The sequence below is a fragment of the Grus americana genome, chromosome 2 (assembly GCF_028858705.1).
Source record: "Grus americana isolate bGruAme1 chromosome 2, bGruAme1.mat, whole genome shotgun sequence".
In the NCBI taxonomy this organism is placed as follows: Eukaryota; Metazoa; Chordata; class Aves; order Gruiformes; family Gruidae; genus Grus; species Grus americana.
The window spans coordinates 31900706-31916065 of NC_072853.1; the positions used below are offsets into that span (position 1 = coordinate 31900706).

The 15360-nt window shown below is 46.0% G+C and overlaps 1 protein-coding gene across 2 annotated transcripts in view; it reads left to right on the forward strand.

Annotated features, from left to right (window-relative positions):
- Positions 1-3303: 3303 nt before the first annotated feature.
- ZNF704 (zinc finger protein 704) overlaps positions 3304-15360 on the forward strand; it is a 115606-nt gene continuing 103549 nt past the window's right edge. For both annotated transcript variants that reach the window (XM_054814771.1, XM_054814770.1), the window contains exon 1: positions 3304-3585. In XM_054814771.1, the coding sequence (XP_054670746.1) occupies positions 3304-3585 (282 nt within the window). The remainder of the gene's footprint in view (positions 3586-15360) is intronic.

Below are 15360 nucleotides of genomic sequence, written 5' to 3' on the forward strand. Positions count from 1 at the left end.
CCATATTACCCCGTATATGACAAGAATTTACTCAATGTCAGGACGTGGCTATGGGCCAGAATTGTTCAGCAGTTCACCCCAAGAGTGCTAAGACTGAGTCTCAGGGAAAAAAATGTTGATGGGTGATAGTGGATTATGGCTTGCATTTGACTCTTAACAATTTGTGAATGTAAAGATACTGAAGAGGACTGTATCTAGGACTGCCTGACTGTCCTTAGAAAACTTTCTCCATAATTTAACTCCCCTGGGAAGCCCTGAAAGGGCAATTACAGGTTCAGCTTCAGCTCCATTCATACTGCAAGTCAGACAGACTGGAAGAAGTGGAGCAAACAGTCATTTCTATCTTTTGTTTGTATCAAATATTGTGAGAGAAGTTATTCTTACTACAGCTCCAATCTGGCTCGCCTGAGAAGTGCTAGAAATCTTTAACCAATCTGTTGTAGAGTTGTCAACACTGGCTTCTCATTGCATTTGATAACCCAGCAGGAGTAAAAAGCATTAGCAGCTCAGATTATTAATGAAAAGTCATTCTTCTTCTCTAAACCCCTTCCTGGGATCGCCCTGCCCATCAGCCTTGTGAACTCTGGACTGCCATCCCTTATCCCTCCTGACCCTAAAACTATTTTGCCTGCTCTCCCTCCACCAGAATTTGCTTATGCTCTTCCTCTGTCATGCTGCCCAACTTTTCCAGGGCTCACCTGCTGTCCTGCTCTCCTTTGAGACCTGAGGGGCCATGACCTGCCAGAGTCCTGGGGGAGAAGAGGCAGCATCCTGGAGGATGGAGTGACCTCCTGCAGGCAGGCAGGCCTGTGATGTTTTATGTGTCCCTAAGAACTGGTCTGAGCCTCTCTTCTCTGCCTCCTGCTACGATGCTCCTAAACCAGAGAACCCAGCTAGTAGTTCTTGAAACAACTGTTGTTGAACTGACAACTGAAAGCTCGGTTATTGGTTAACAATCTCTGCTTTTATGTTCGTTCACCAAAACCTTGGGGCAAGAGGCGTCAAGTCAGCTGTATCTTGCAGCGGCTCCCGGAACTAACTTGATGAAGGGCTGAATACAGAGTTCAACTAAAGGCTGAAGTAGGAGGTGTCATGGAAGTTAACAGACGTGTCTGTGCAAGCCCAACTATCCTTTATCTTCACTATTTTCTACAAGAGATCTGTTGGTCTCCATTTTGTTATCTGCAGTGTTCGTGCTAGCTCATATAATCCATTTCAGTGCTAACACATTCGGTGTATATAATTTCTAATTTTGATTCTGTTCTTGCTACAATTAAAACATACAGACCTCTGAAAACCTCAAGGAAGTCTCAACATTTATCCCAGTATGCAACAGATAGGAATGAGATCTTCAGTAAAGTCTTTATAATTCAGATAACTGTGAACACAGGCTACTACAGAAGATCACAGTTTTAATACTAGGAGGTACTGGAATTATTCCATCTCTATGTGCTTGAGGTACAAGAATGAAGGAACTGAGAATACAATTTAAATTCATAGTGGAATTCATCTTTAAGGCAAAACTGAAGTGTAACTTTTTGTCAAATCTAAAGCTTAATTCTGGATGTTCAGTTTAGAAATAAAACTAAAAGGCATTTATTCTTTTTTTCTTTTCTTCCACAAATGTATTCTTTATGCAACATCAGCTTTAAAACCCCATGACTGATCCACTCAACCATGTATCAAGAAGCTAAATACTCATGCAGTGGCAGGAAAAAGATGGGACATCTTGTGGCAGCATGTACCAGGGGTTTGACTGCCGTTCTGCTGAGATGAGCTGCGCCCACATTGCAGTGCAGCTGATCAAAGCCACAGTAAAACATCTGGAAACATCACTTCTAGATGTATGGGGAAGTCTTGCTGGAATACCTGATATGCTAGAATTTGCCAGCGATTCTGTTGCGGATCTCAGTCTCTGGAAACCTTGAAAGAATGAATGAAAAGAACTGTTTTGTGGGGTTGGGTTGAGAAAATTGAATCAAATTCCATAGTTAGACATGAAAAGGAACTTCATTATTTCTTTAAGAATGAGTACTGTATTATCTATAATTTCTTGCATAGAAAGTGTTGCATGCCATATTCCAAAATGAATAAATATCATGACTTTTTGACAGGCACAAATTAACCTAGCGTTAGAGGTGAAGCTTCGCCTCACGCAGACATATTACGTGTACGTGTGGCCTGTTGGCGTGTCTCTAAAACAGAATGTGTGGCGAGAAAGGTACTGAGCACTGAAAAGGGAATTACTGTAATTCCCTTGTAAATGGAAAAGAATACATATACATGGCTCAAAAATAACATGTAAATGCAGACTTAAAACTTACGCATAGAGGAAGAGGTTAGGAAAAGCATGTATAACTCAGTAACTTAAGTAACTCAGTAACTTAATTCAATGTCAGGAAGCTTTAATAAGTGGTATAGAAGCCTGCAATAAATTTAAATGGTGACTGCACTAACTTAAAGCTCTGTTTGGAAACTATTTTAATTTTAAAAAACTTTTCAGAAAGGTATTTTAAAGCTTAAACGCCGAAGTACTACAATTTACACTGGAAATTATTTCCTTAACCATCCTGGAGTTTTCTCAACAGGCTGTAGATAGCTCTGCTTCAATTTTTCACCTCAAAAAAGTCAGTCTCTTCTCAGCTTTTTTTCCAAAAGTTCCTTTTTTTTCCCATTTATGTTTTTTGGGGAGAGGCGAAATAATTTTATTTCAGCCAGGCCCGAGCCATCAGGCAGCCTGTCCCGCATGCCGAGGCTGCCGGGCACCCCCGGCCCTCCTGGCATTTAAACAGGCTGAACGCGGGCGGGACCGCGCCGGCAGGGACGGACCGGCACCCCACTCCCTTCGGCGTACCTGGGGCCAAGCAGGTGGGCGGCGGGGGACGGCGCGGCTCCGCCGGGAAACCCGCCCGCAGCTGCAGGCGGAGGCAGCGCGGGCCCGCGCAGCGCCTGGCGGAGCCGCGGTCGGCGGGAATCCAGTCCGGGTTTTGGTGCCGGGGACCAGCGGCGGCGAGAAAGGGCGAGCGGGAGCGGACCCCGCGCCGCGCCCGACAGCCGGGTCGGGCGGGCAGCCGGCGGAGGAGAAGGGCGGCGGGAGCAGGTGGGCGAGCGGCGGGGCGGCCGCGCCCGCGGGCCCCCATGGCCGCGGCGCGCCCGCTGCACACACCCACCGCCGCCCCCCGGTGAGCGTCGCCGCCGCCCCTTGGGCTCGGCGCTGCCGCTGTGCGCCCGCGGCGGGGCCACTGCCCGCAGCCGGGGCTGAGCGCGGCGGGAGGCGGGCCGGGCCGGGCGGGCGGAGGCACCATGCAGGCGCGGCGCCTGGCTAAGCGCTCCAGCATGGGCAGCCGGCGGCTGAGCGCGGGGCCGGCGACCGCCCAGGCGGACGGGGTCCGGCCCCCCAAGCCCGAGAGCGCCTGGAGGCCGCCCCGGCGAGAGGGCTCCGCCGCGGCGTTGGAGGAGGAGGACGAAGACGAGGACGTGGTGGTAGAGGTGGAGGAGGAAGAGGAGGAGGAGGAGGGCGGCCTGGGGAGCCCCCCCCCGGCGCTGACCGGCCACGGCAAGGGCCCCCTCCGGGGGAGCCTTAAGGTGCGTCCCGGGAGGGCGAGGGCGGGAGCGGGGCGGTGGCGGCAGCAGCCGCCCGGCCCGGCCCGGCTCGGCTCGGTGCCGGCGGAGGGGCTCGGGCGGGGGTGCCGGGCTGCCGGGGCGGGGCAGGCCGAACCGGCCGGTGCCCCGGGCCGGGGGAGCGGTGGGGGCGGCCGCTGTGCCCCGCCTCGGCCGGGCGGCCTGCGGCTGGCGGCGGGGCTGGGAGCGGGCTGGCGGCGGGGCGGCCCCCGGGGGCGGCTGGGGTGCTGTGTGGGGGGGCCGGGTGCGGACGGGCCCGCGCTCAACAAGTCCCAGAGGAAGCGGGTGCCCGCTGCGGCCCGCCGGGAAGGCGGCGGCGAGCTGGCTCCGGCGGCTCCGGAGCTCCGGGGACGGCCGGTGCGGGCAGCTGTGTGGGGAGTCACCGGTATCTGAAGTAGTTTGAGTATTGAGAATAAAGACTTTTCCTGGGTGAAGTGTGCAGCAGCGGGGCTGTGAGGGGGTGTGAAGGATGTTCAGCCTGGCCGTTTGCACAAGACGAGAGTCGTGCCCGCGGGCTGTGCGGGTTAGGCGGTGCTGGGCAGGGCGCTGGAGGGCCCCTGCGCGGGAAGGGGAAGGTGGCCGTGGTGAGGAGACCTGGGTGGGCGATTTGTGACGAGTTTCTGAATGCAGCAATGCTGTGTGAAGGGCCGATTCAAATCCTATGGAAGCGTGCTCGGGCAGTCCTCAGAATTTGGTGCGTCTTGAAACAACCTGCTGAATGCTCACAGGCTGACATCCTGCTGATTTAGGCTTAATTGCTTTATCATGAGGGGTTTTTGGTAATTATTTTTCTCTTGGGATAACCTGGATAGTAGGGTTAAGTCTGTATGCAGGTCTACAGAGGATTCGTCTGATAGGTCTGCACTGGTTATGGAAAATAAATGTTTATAAAAGTTTAAAGGGTATCCATTTGAATTATTATTATTATTTTTTTAATCTAGATAATGATTCTTACTTAACAAGAGAACAGGGTTGGCCTAGCAGTAGTGCCATAATACCACTGGGGTCTTCCTTGTATCCATAGAAGAAAAAAAAAAAGGAAACAAACCCAAACCAAACAAATGACAAAAGAGGAAAGCAGCAGCAGAAACACAAGTTATCCCCATATTGCTTCAGAGCAAGTTTGTTATATCAGTGACAGGATAAATCTGACCCAGTTGGGTCATTGGACCCTGTCTGTGTAGCTCTTCAGTGAGTCTGTCAAAGGCCGTGAGATGTGGTTGTGGTCTGTCTGGGTCAGACTGTCTGTGCTCCTGAGGCTTGGCAGGCTGGGATAACTTTGCTGCTACAAATTTTTTTGACACTTGCCTAGTAGACTAAGGATGAAGGGCACCAAAATGTGCTTCTGGTCCCATCAGTCTCCCCATCGCACGAAAACTCCCAAGTGGTGGAGGAGGCTTAGAGAAACTTCCCTGGTGTACCTAACAGGTAACAAATGTGAAATTCTCAAATGGAGCACAATAATCTGAAATATCAGCTGGATTACATAGGTATAATCTGCATGTAACGTGGGTTGTCAGAGTGTACTCTTCTCTTTGTCAGCCCTCGGCACGCTTTCGAGTAGTAGGTCTGTTAACGTAAGCAGAGGTTGCTGTTATTTCTGCCTTGCACTTAAGACTGTATATGCATATAAGAACATTGCACTTGCATGTATATACTTCCCTGGACAGTACATCTGCCTCATAGACATTACTGCACTAACCTCATCTATTAGGCTACTTTTAGAGTACCTAATAAACTCTCAAGTCATCTGCAGTCCTGTAGTTCACCAACCAGGTGCAGGTATTTACTCTGTTTGGAAGAATACTTCTAACCATCATGACCTGCTCAGTTTTTGCTTTCACTATTTATATTTTTGAGTACTATAAACTAAGAAAACTGTTACAATTTAACATTTTAAAGAAATTCTCTTTGCTTTCTGTATATTTCTTTAGGAATTCTTAGTGTAGGAGTCCATAAAGCTTAATCTAAGGGTTCTTCCAAGTAATTTTAAGGCAACAGATTAAATGTGAGAAAACTGGGTATGAAATGAATGCAGAGGACTGACTGCCAAACTGCAAGAGGGTAACAAGGCTGGCACGATCCGGCTGTGGTTTGTCAAACAGGATTCCTGCCAAACAGAGGACTGGTATGGTGTCAGCAGCATTTGACTCCCTGACCTGGCCTTCTGAGTTGGGGTCTGGGACCAGAGGGGATTGAAGGGGTGTCCACTGCTGAGATGGGGCATAAATTGTTGCAGCGTTCAGTAACCTTGAGAACAAGAGACGTCCTGAAGAGCTTCAGAATTTAATCAGACTTGAAAGCAAAGTAGTCCAGGTGCTGGTTTTGCACTATATGCTATCCAGATAATGCAATTAAAAAGCAGCACACAATATTTTGCTGTGTGGTATAGATACAGATAATGCACATGTACACTTGATATCTGTGCCTTTGGGTAGAATGGCATTTTAAAGCTAGAGGTTTGACAGGCTCTTCACAAAGTCACTTCCATGGGGTACCTCTGATACTTGGATAAATGCCTCATAGGGTCTGCAGCAGAATTAGTATTTTTAAAAAGTGCCTGAGAACTTGGTCCACTAGTCAAGATAAAAAAGTACCTACATCATCAGGTCTTATAGCCGTGGTGTCTCCACCAGAAAGAAGTCCACTCTGGGCCCACACCACTGGTGGTCTGTTTTTGACCCTCACTCTTAAGTATGGGGGTAGAGAGAGGAAGAAATACTGTATAAAGACAAATCTTATTTCTCCAATTTCTAAAGTCTTGGAAGGAGAGAACAGACATGACAAAATAGTGAGAGAGACTGTTGGTCATGGAGAAGATACAAAAATTGCCTTTTTATATTGCTGTAGCCACATAGATATCCAAGTGGAGGACACTGGAGAACACTTTGGTTCCTCTTTGTTGCCCCTGCTATTCTAACATGATGCTGGAAGAGGCATGAGCGTGCTGTGTGTAGCTGGTGGGTAATGGCAGGATAGTGCCAGAGACTTTGAGAGCCTGTAAAGCCTTGTTGAGAAGTGCTGGGATGTCTTATTTTGTCAGGACTAGTTCATTCATCTATATAGGAAAACAAATAACACCAAGGTGCTGATTATACAGACTCATTTTGCACATGAAGCTCTTTCTTTGCAACCCATACTTGCTGCTTTGGCTGCATCTAGATTTCCAGCCGTTTGAAATTAGATGAAAAAGAATAAATAGCGTAATTACCAGTACTTTGTCTTGAAGCGTAGATTAATTTGCAGTCCTGTTTATTTCTTTATTCCATCTTTTGCATGGAGCTTGCTTCAGATACCACAAGCAGCCGTGTTAGTACCACGCTGGGGTTAATTCAGTCTGTGGAAACCGGTCTTTTTGGTGATATGGAGAGAAGGTTATGAAGTAGGGTCTGTCAGCAGTCTGCGATGCTGAGTTTAAGTGGTACTTGGTAAGGAAGCCCCACTGCAAGTCGCAGAGCGACATTAATTTGCCTGTAAACCACTGAAGTGCTATGCTTGAGGATTCGGGCTGGTAGTGAATATGGGCTTGTGATAACTTGCCAACGTGTTGCAATGTTTTCTCTACTGTTACAAATAGTAAAGGGGTTAGTGGTTTCTTCTGTTCAACCCACTTGAGCTGCCACCTTGTCTCCAGCCCAATTTCTGTCTCCAGGCTCAGATTATGGACACAGGACGTTTCTAACCCAGCTCACTATGAGGGCCGCTCCTGTTCCTCAAGCGTTACATTACCATGGTCTCTGCCCTTTACCTTACCATAAGCACCCATGAAATTATCCGTTCCAGATACTGGCTTGTGTGCAAGCACTTCTTGGTAGGTCAGAAGGATGAATTTCCCGCAAATATGCAGCTCCCAAAATGGTGAGAAACAAGCAGATGTTTAGTCTGAAAACTAAAGACCCAGAGGGCTGTGCTGTGACACTGGAGGAATATGAAAGCCTAAGCTGCGTAAGCAAGATTTCAACTTCACGGCCATTGGGCTCAGTTTTGCCCACCTTGCAAAGTGGAGTTTGCAACAAGTGCAAAGTCTGGAGCACATGCAAGGCTATGCTAAAGGTTTCGGAGCAGGGATGGCAGATATTGGTAGAAGTTCAAGTTAATCCAGTAAAAAGTATGCTTTTGGACATGATGGGGTTTCTTTTGGGGTTGTGTTGGGTTTTTTTTTGGGGGGTGGTGTTGTTTTCTTAAATATAGATACATTTGTGTGATATATGGGATGTAGAAGAATGTTCAGAATTTGTCTGGAAGAAATCAGTTGCCTGTTATGTGGGTTGTTTGGCTGGGTTGAATCTTCTCTGTGCTCCTCTGCTCCTTTTCTCTGCATTCTTTCTAAAGCCAGGTGTGAATTCATTGTCATCCTTTAAGTCAGACTTTCAGCTCTACTATTTGAGTGGATTATAGGATCATCTTGGGCAAAACAAACTTATTTTTTGCTTCATTAGCAAAGTGCTATTTAATTTAGCTTTCATACATGCATGCAAGTATATTTTAACAGGCAGTTTGCAAAATGCAAACTTCAAATACCAGATTCACTTAGCGGTGGAGAGATCTCAAAGACACATTAGGAATTTGCGTACTAACCAAAGAGTAAACTGAAATGTTCCCTCTTGGATTAATAATGATAAAGATATTTTTTGTAAATACTAATAGTTATTATAACACCAGAAATCATGCTCTGACCTTGGAGCAGGATCCTTTTAGGCTAGACTGTGTGCAAACCTAGAACAACCATAACCCTGCTCCATCCTCTTCTCTGTGAAGTTAGAGTAACACGAGATAACAAATGGATGCTGATGGACTGTGGAGAACAACTAAAGGCTCAGACAAGAGAGGCGGATTCACACCAGCATCTTAGCCATGTTTTTGTAAATAGATAAACTTTATTAATTTTTTAAATTTCAAACTTCATTCAGTTTCTTATAGTCCTTGAGTAAAAACCTGCCTAGTGAAGTTGATGTGGAAACTGCATGACTAGACTTGGGATTTTTTTTCTTCATTATTAAAAATATTTAAAAAAAAAAAAAGTTTATACATAGTACGGAATAGTGGAGGCAGAGCTGAAGGAGGTGAGATGGTAAGATTTTTTTTCTCCTCTCCACTTTCCTGTAGTAAAGCATGAATGGGAGTAATTTGCTCAGGATTTTTGATGTAATTTTTTGTTGTTGTTTTTTTGTTGGACACAGACCAAGCATAACCGCGTTGCCCTTAAAAGTAATTGTATTAGAAAACTGTAACTGTATGAGAATAAAGAGGTCCGATGGAATTGCTAACAGTTTTGATCCTTATTTGCTAGACTGTTTTCAGTCTAGAATGAGTTCAGCTAAGAATGATCAGTTGGCTGCCTTCAGGTGTGCAGTGTGTACAAGTAGATAGAAATGTGCTGCTCAGTCTTTATTGCAGAACCACAGAATGGTTGAGGTTGGAAGGGACCTCTGGGGGTCATCTTGTCCAACCCGCCTGCTCAAGCAGGGACACCCAGAGCAGGCTGCCCACGACCATGTCCAGATGGTTTCTCAGTATCTCCAAGGATGGAGACTCCACGACCTCCCTGGGCAACCTGTGCCAGTGATCTGCCACCCTCACAGTGAAAAAGTGTTTCCTGATGTTCCGAGGGAACCTCTCATGTTTCAGTCTGTGCCCATTGTCTCTGGTCCTGTCACTGGGCACCACTGGAAAGAGTCTGGCTATGTCTTCTTTGTACCTTCCCTTCAGGTATTTCCACACATTGATGAGACCCCCTGAGCCTTTCCTTCTCCAGGCTGAACAGTCCCAGCTCTCTCAGCTTCTCCTTGTAGGAGCGATGGTACAGTGCCTTAATCATCCTGGTGGCCCTTTGTTGGACTCTCTCCAATATGTCCATGTCTCTCTCTTGTTCTGGGGAGCCCAGAACTGGACCCAGCACGCCAGGTGTGGCCTCACCAGTGCTGAGCAGAGGGGCAGGACCACCTCTCTCCACCTGCTGGCAATACTTTGTCTAATGCAGCCCAGAACACTACTCACCGCCTTTGCTGCAAGGTCATGTTGCCTGCTCGTGTAGAACTTGGTGTCCACCAGTATGCCCAGGTCCTTTTCTGCAAAGCTGCTTTCCAACTGGGTGGTGCCCAGCATGCACTGGTGCCTGGGGTTGTTCCTCCGCAGGTACAGGTTTTTGTACTTCCCCTTGCTGAACATCACAAGGTTACTGTTGGCTCATTTCTCCAGTCTGTCAAGGTCTCTCTGGATGGCAGCATGACCTCCTGGCTTATCGGCCACTCCTGGTTTTGTATCATCTGCAAACTTGCTGAGGCTGCACTCTGCATCATCCAGATCATTAATGAAGACATTGAACAGGACTGGATCCAGTATTGACCCCTGGGGCACACCAGCATTTACTGGCCTCCAGCTAGGCTTTGTGCCGCTGATGAGCACCCTCTGGGCCCAGACGTTCAGACAGTTTTCGGCCCGCTTCACTGCTGCTCATCCAGCCCATACATCATCAGCTCGTGTATGAGGGTGTTATGGGAGATGGTGTCAAAAACCTTCCTGAAGTCTAGAGAGATAATAGCCACTGTCCTCCTCTCATCTACCATGCCAGTCATTTTGTCCTAGAAGTTCATCAGGCTGGCAAATCATGACTTCCCCTTGGTGAAGCCATTCTGACTACTCCCAATAATTTTCTTGTCCTCGGTATGCCTGGAAATGGTTTCCAGGATTAGCTGCTCCATCACCTTCCTGGGGATCAAGGTGAAGCAGTAGTTCCCTGGGTCTTCCTTCTTGAAGATGGAAGTGATATTTTTTTTTTGCATCTGAAAACTAAATGTTGAGAGAGTTCTTTTCATGGTCTGGTAATTAATATTTGTAATGTGCCCTGTGACAACTGCAGACACGCAGACCATCAGTGCCTTTCCTGACCCTGTGTTCTTCCAACCTTGCTTCTGACCCAAAGTTATGGAGAAGCCTAACAGTCCTGTAGATCAGCTTTGAACCCTCAAGTCCTCCTCTGTGTTTTCCCAGCTGCTAGATTAAAAATTCCAGTGATATGAGAGCACCAGAGAGGTCTTAGCAGACTGTGGGATAAATCTGTGCCTCAAACTGTGCCGCTTGGCCAGCTCAAAGATGGGAGCTTTGCTGCTTGGGCAGTAGGGAGCATGCTGGTCCTGGTTGGTGTCCGCTCTGTTAATGCTGCTGTAGATTGAGCAGTGATGCTTTTTTATTTTTTTTTCCCCCCTCAGAATGAGAGTGCCCATTGGCTCTGTAATACTTTCAAGTGATTTATTGAATCGCTTTTTTCTAAACATAGTGAGCAACTTGAACATTCCTGCTGCTTGTAGCCAGCCCAAAGACTACAGAAGGATGGTAGGCTAGGAGAGAAACTCTTGTGAGTGTTTTTGTTTATTTGCAAAAATTGAACAGCAAATACAAAGCAAATAAAAAGAGTGTGCATTAGCTCCTATGGTGATCAGCTTCAATTTCACGGACTTGTGTTGATTTTTTTTCACTGTAGCACATTGCCGAAGAGAGCGTGTAGGAATTTAACGTTATCGCTGCTGCTGAACAATCTGTGATGGGATCACTTTCACCGCTCTGGCGCCTTGCCAAACTTTCCAATCCCAAACGATGATTGCAGTGACATTTGTCTCATTGTATGAAAAAGTACATGTGTGGGTGGTATTTGTTGTTTGACAACAAAACTAATGAAGACAGGAAACTGAACAACTTCTGTTGCTTGAACTTTGGATAAAAATACAGATCTTTTTATTGGCGGTTTTGCAAAAAAAAAAAAAAATCGAATTTCCATAATATCCTAACCCAGCTGAAGTTGATGGAAAAGTCCCACTAGTTTAAGCAGATTTGGGATTTCAGCCCAATTATGTAACCACAAGGGTGCATCCATTAGTCTCCTAAAACCTTTCCACAGCCGTCCTAATAATTTTTAAGTATTGCTTCAGACTATAGGAAACCATTATGATAACTGGACACAGAATCAGAGGGAAGGTAAAATGCCTCAGTGATTAGATACTGAAGTGTGAAATTATATAGCTCATTGTTTTACCATCTTTAGTGTATTTTTTTAACCTAATGGATAAAAGGTTACTTGAACTTTAGATAGGCAGCACAATTATGACAAGCAGTCATAAGACTGGATGGTTACTTAAATTTTTCTTTTTCTGCTTCAGCAGATAAAGTGGCTAATGCCCGCATCATGCTGACACAGAGAACAAATTGTACAATCTCCTTCTATAAACTGGACTTTGTAAAGTTGGCAAGCTAAACATTTGAGCCAGCCTGATCTTTTATGTATACATGCCTATCCCTTTGAAATGGCGGAAAGAACTCTCTTTGGATCAAAAATGCTTTTGACCTCGTATTTCTCAACCAGTGTCCTTTTTTTTAATGTAATTGTGACAAATGTAAGTGCTGCCAAAAGAAAAAATACCTGATTTTTCTGCTTTAAAATACTTCTAAAGAGAACACTGATGCAGTTCTTACTGCTCTTAGGTCTAGGTTAGCAGTGGTTCCTCTGTAGCTTGTGGTTCACTGGTGCTTCATAAGGCCATGGAAAGGGGTGCTCATCTGGCTTACAGAGCTCTATGGAAAAAGCAGAAAACTGAATAAGGGTGAACTGGTGGTTGCTAAGGATTTACAGTGATATTTTGCTTCAGCATGCATGGCCACCGCTGTTCTAGGCAATTCTCCTTACTTTCTCAGGGCAGGAGAGAAGTGGTTGGTCTTGGAGGTGTTTCTCCTTCCACGCTGGTCGGTCTCTCTGCTGGAGAAGCAGCAGCCTTTGCAGCACAGCATGCTTCGTGCCCAGGCACTGAGCAAAACCAGATGGTGTTTGTGGAGCCATGGTGAGGTGATTTAATGTTTCATCAGTTCCAAAAGGGGTAAAGCATTCTCCTCTCCATCCTTCCTCCAGCTCCCAGCCATGCACTGACTACCTTGGGCTTGCACCAGAATTCCTTGTGTGCTTTTGTGGGCTACTGAAACAGCAGGAAACACGTGCAGCAGAGAGTCTGTAGACTCATTAACTTCTGTAAGTTAAGGTGACTCAGGGAAAAGCCTGTCAAGCATCTTGATAGTGTAGAGGAAAAGATGGGATATCACAGCTAGGGCATGCATAGGGAGGAAAAGGAAGGTGAGAATGGGAGCACGCCTTCCTCCTTTAGAGGACAGCAGCCATTTGACTGGTTGGGCTGTGCTTAACTTTAGGCTTGATTGTTTTTCAGGTTCTTTGAGGGCTGTTCTCCTGTGAGACATCGTTGCATCCCCTTAGTTTGCAAGTGGTTTGATAGGTGGCTGGTTTCTGGAGTGGCTGAGGATGAGAAGGTCACATTTGGCATCCGCAGGTTTCTACTAGTGCTTCCAGGGATAACGAGATTAAACTGTGATACCACTTCTCTTCATAGTCAGACCCAAAAATAAACTCCTTTTCTGGCACCTCTCCCACTCTGAGCAGGAAAATTGTAAATGTTTTTGTCTGGACCCAAACATAGAATCTCCCAACTGGGGGCAATGTTCCTTGCTTGTTCATCTGCTCTGAAGGACCAGGCTTTCTACTTCCAGGCTTGAAATCGGTTAGAAGAAATACGGATGTGTGCTTCATTCTGATCTTGTTCTATCTCCTCCAGGCTCTCAGCTTCAGGGATCAGCACTGGCCCTTGAAGCTTTCATTTGCAGTGCCTATTTCATTCAGAAGTTACAACAGTTGGATACATCTTTGAACTACCTTGGTTTAATTTCACTGAAATCCCATAATTTAAACAAGGAAAGTAAATTATCTTTGTGCCCAGGATGTTAAGGCAAATGGGTTACATTTCTGTACCCTTTTAAGTGGTCTATGATCTGCAGCATCTCAGTCACTTCTGACCTTAGAAATCTCACACCTCTCTGTACCTTATTTGCAAGAGATCTTGAAAGTAAAGCTAATCTGTTTTTCTTTTCTGTAGACTTACTCTGCTATGTATCTCTATCCAGACAGAGAAGGGCTTTCAAATGCAGATGAACCGAACAAGGGTTTCTTACTGAGAAGCAGTGAGGTAGCATTTCAAAAATCTTCTGCTAAGTGTGGTGAGTCTCCCACTGCCTCTTAGATGTGCTGATTTTTGGGAGCTCTGCTTGCTTGATGCTGAATGAGATGATAGAAGAAGTGCTGATATTTCTCCCTTCTGCTTTGAACCACTGCCATCCTTACTGATCCCGAACCACCAGTAAATGAAAAAAGAGACAAGTAGAGCTTCTCATACATCTTCAGCAATGGTCTTGAAAGAGTTGAAATTAAAGATATTTTATTTGCACATGAAATTTGGGAAATACAGGCCAAACTGATATTTCTGTCCATAAGACAGTCCATGCACAAGGCTGTAGTAAACTACTTAAAACTTAAGCTGTTGTGTACAACTTCTTAATGTAGATGGAATCAAAATTAGGGGCAGCAAAACCAGGAGATACCTTTTCACTGGCTTCTCAGATGCTCTTTGCGTTTTTTTACAATAGCAAAAATCGCCATTTCAGAGAAAACAGATGTTCATAGGCATACCATAGAAAATACCCTGATGTGAGGTTTCAGGGCTTCAGCCAGTGCAGTAGGAACACCTGATTTGATGGCACTTACTAATTACAGCTTGTAATTACAACCAGTAAAATAATAGAAATAAGAACAAAAAAGTTTGTTTCAACTTCCTTGCTACCCTGCATGAGCACACTTGCTTTTATCTCCAGTTCCAGGTTTTTTTAAATTTTCCCAGAGGTGGCCAGCAAGACCCAGGTGTATCCTCCTCTTCTGTCCCTCAGTGCTCCTTGGCCAGCCCAGGGCACGCATTTCCAGTCCCTCTCCTGTCCCATGCCTGGCCACAGCTTGCCCTGGTGGCACTGGGCACCGCTCACGCTGCTTTCGCCGCAGGAGAGGCGAGGGGAACACGCTGCCTGGCAGGCACCCCTCCCGCTTGCACGGCCAGGCACGTACGTCGCCACGAGAAAATGTGATAATTGGTTTAGTTCATTTTAAACTCGCCATTTGTGAAACCAATAATTGGGAGAGCAGTTATGACTGCCCTTTCTTGGCCAGCCAAGCCCTTTTTAGCCTGGTGCAGTTCCTGAGCACTCGATGGTGAGCGTGTTTAGCAAAGCTTTAAGTGTGGCAACAGGATTGTTAACTGAAAAATGAACCCGTTCTTTGCAAATATTCTGCTTTCCTTCTGTTTAAGGCTTTCCAAGCTAGCTTCTTAATTTTCAGATGTGTAGAGGCAATGTGTTTCTGAGGGCTAGCTGGGTTTGCAGAGTGGTGACAGGAAGTCGTCCACTTGCGTGCACAGCATCTGAAATACAGAGCATGGGGTTATTGCTTTGAGACTTAAATGTTGCAAGCAAATTTTGAAGGTGTATGTGTTCAATAATTAGTATTAATATTTGGTAACTTTTACTAATTGGTGTCTGATTATCTTAGAAGTCATGTCATGTCCTTTTCTGTAAGGAACTTACTGTGGTTGCATATGGGATGGAAAAGGAAACTGCCATACTTCCACATCTTCATCCCTTTGTTCATGTAGTGGAGAGAAAAAGGCTCAAATCTCTCTGAATTATTTTTGTTTAGACCTGAAAACGGTGTATGGGAAGGGCCATGGATTCCCAGTGTTCCTCACTGTCTCCCCCTGTAATCTTAGTAACACACCTCTGTCCAGTTCTAATAACATTTGTGCTTCTTGTGCCAGTTAGTGCAGAATTTCAGATGTCACAAATAGGTCATTGTGCTATTTGGGGTAC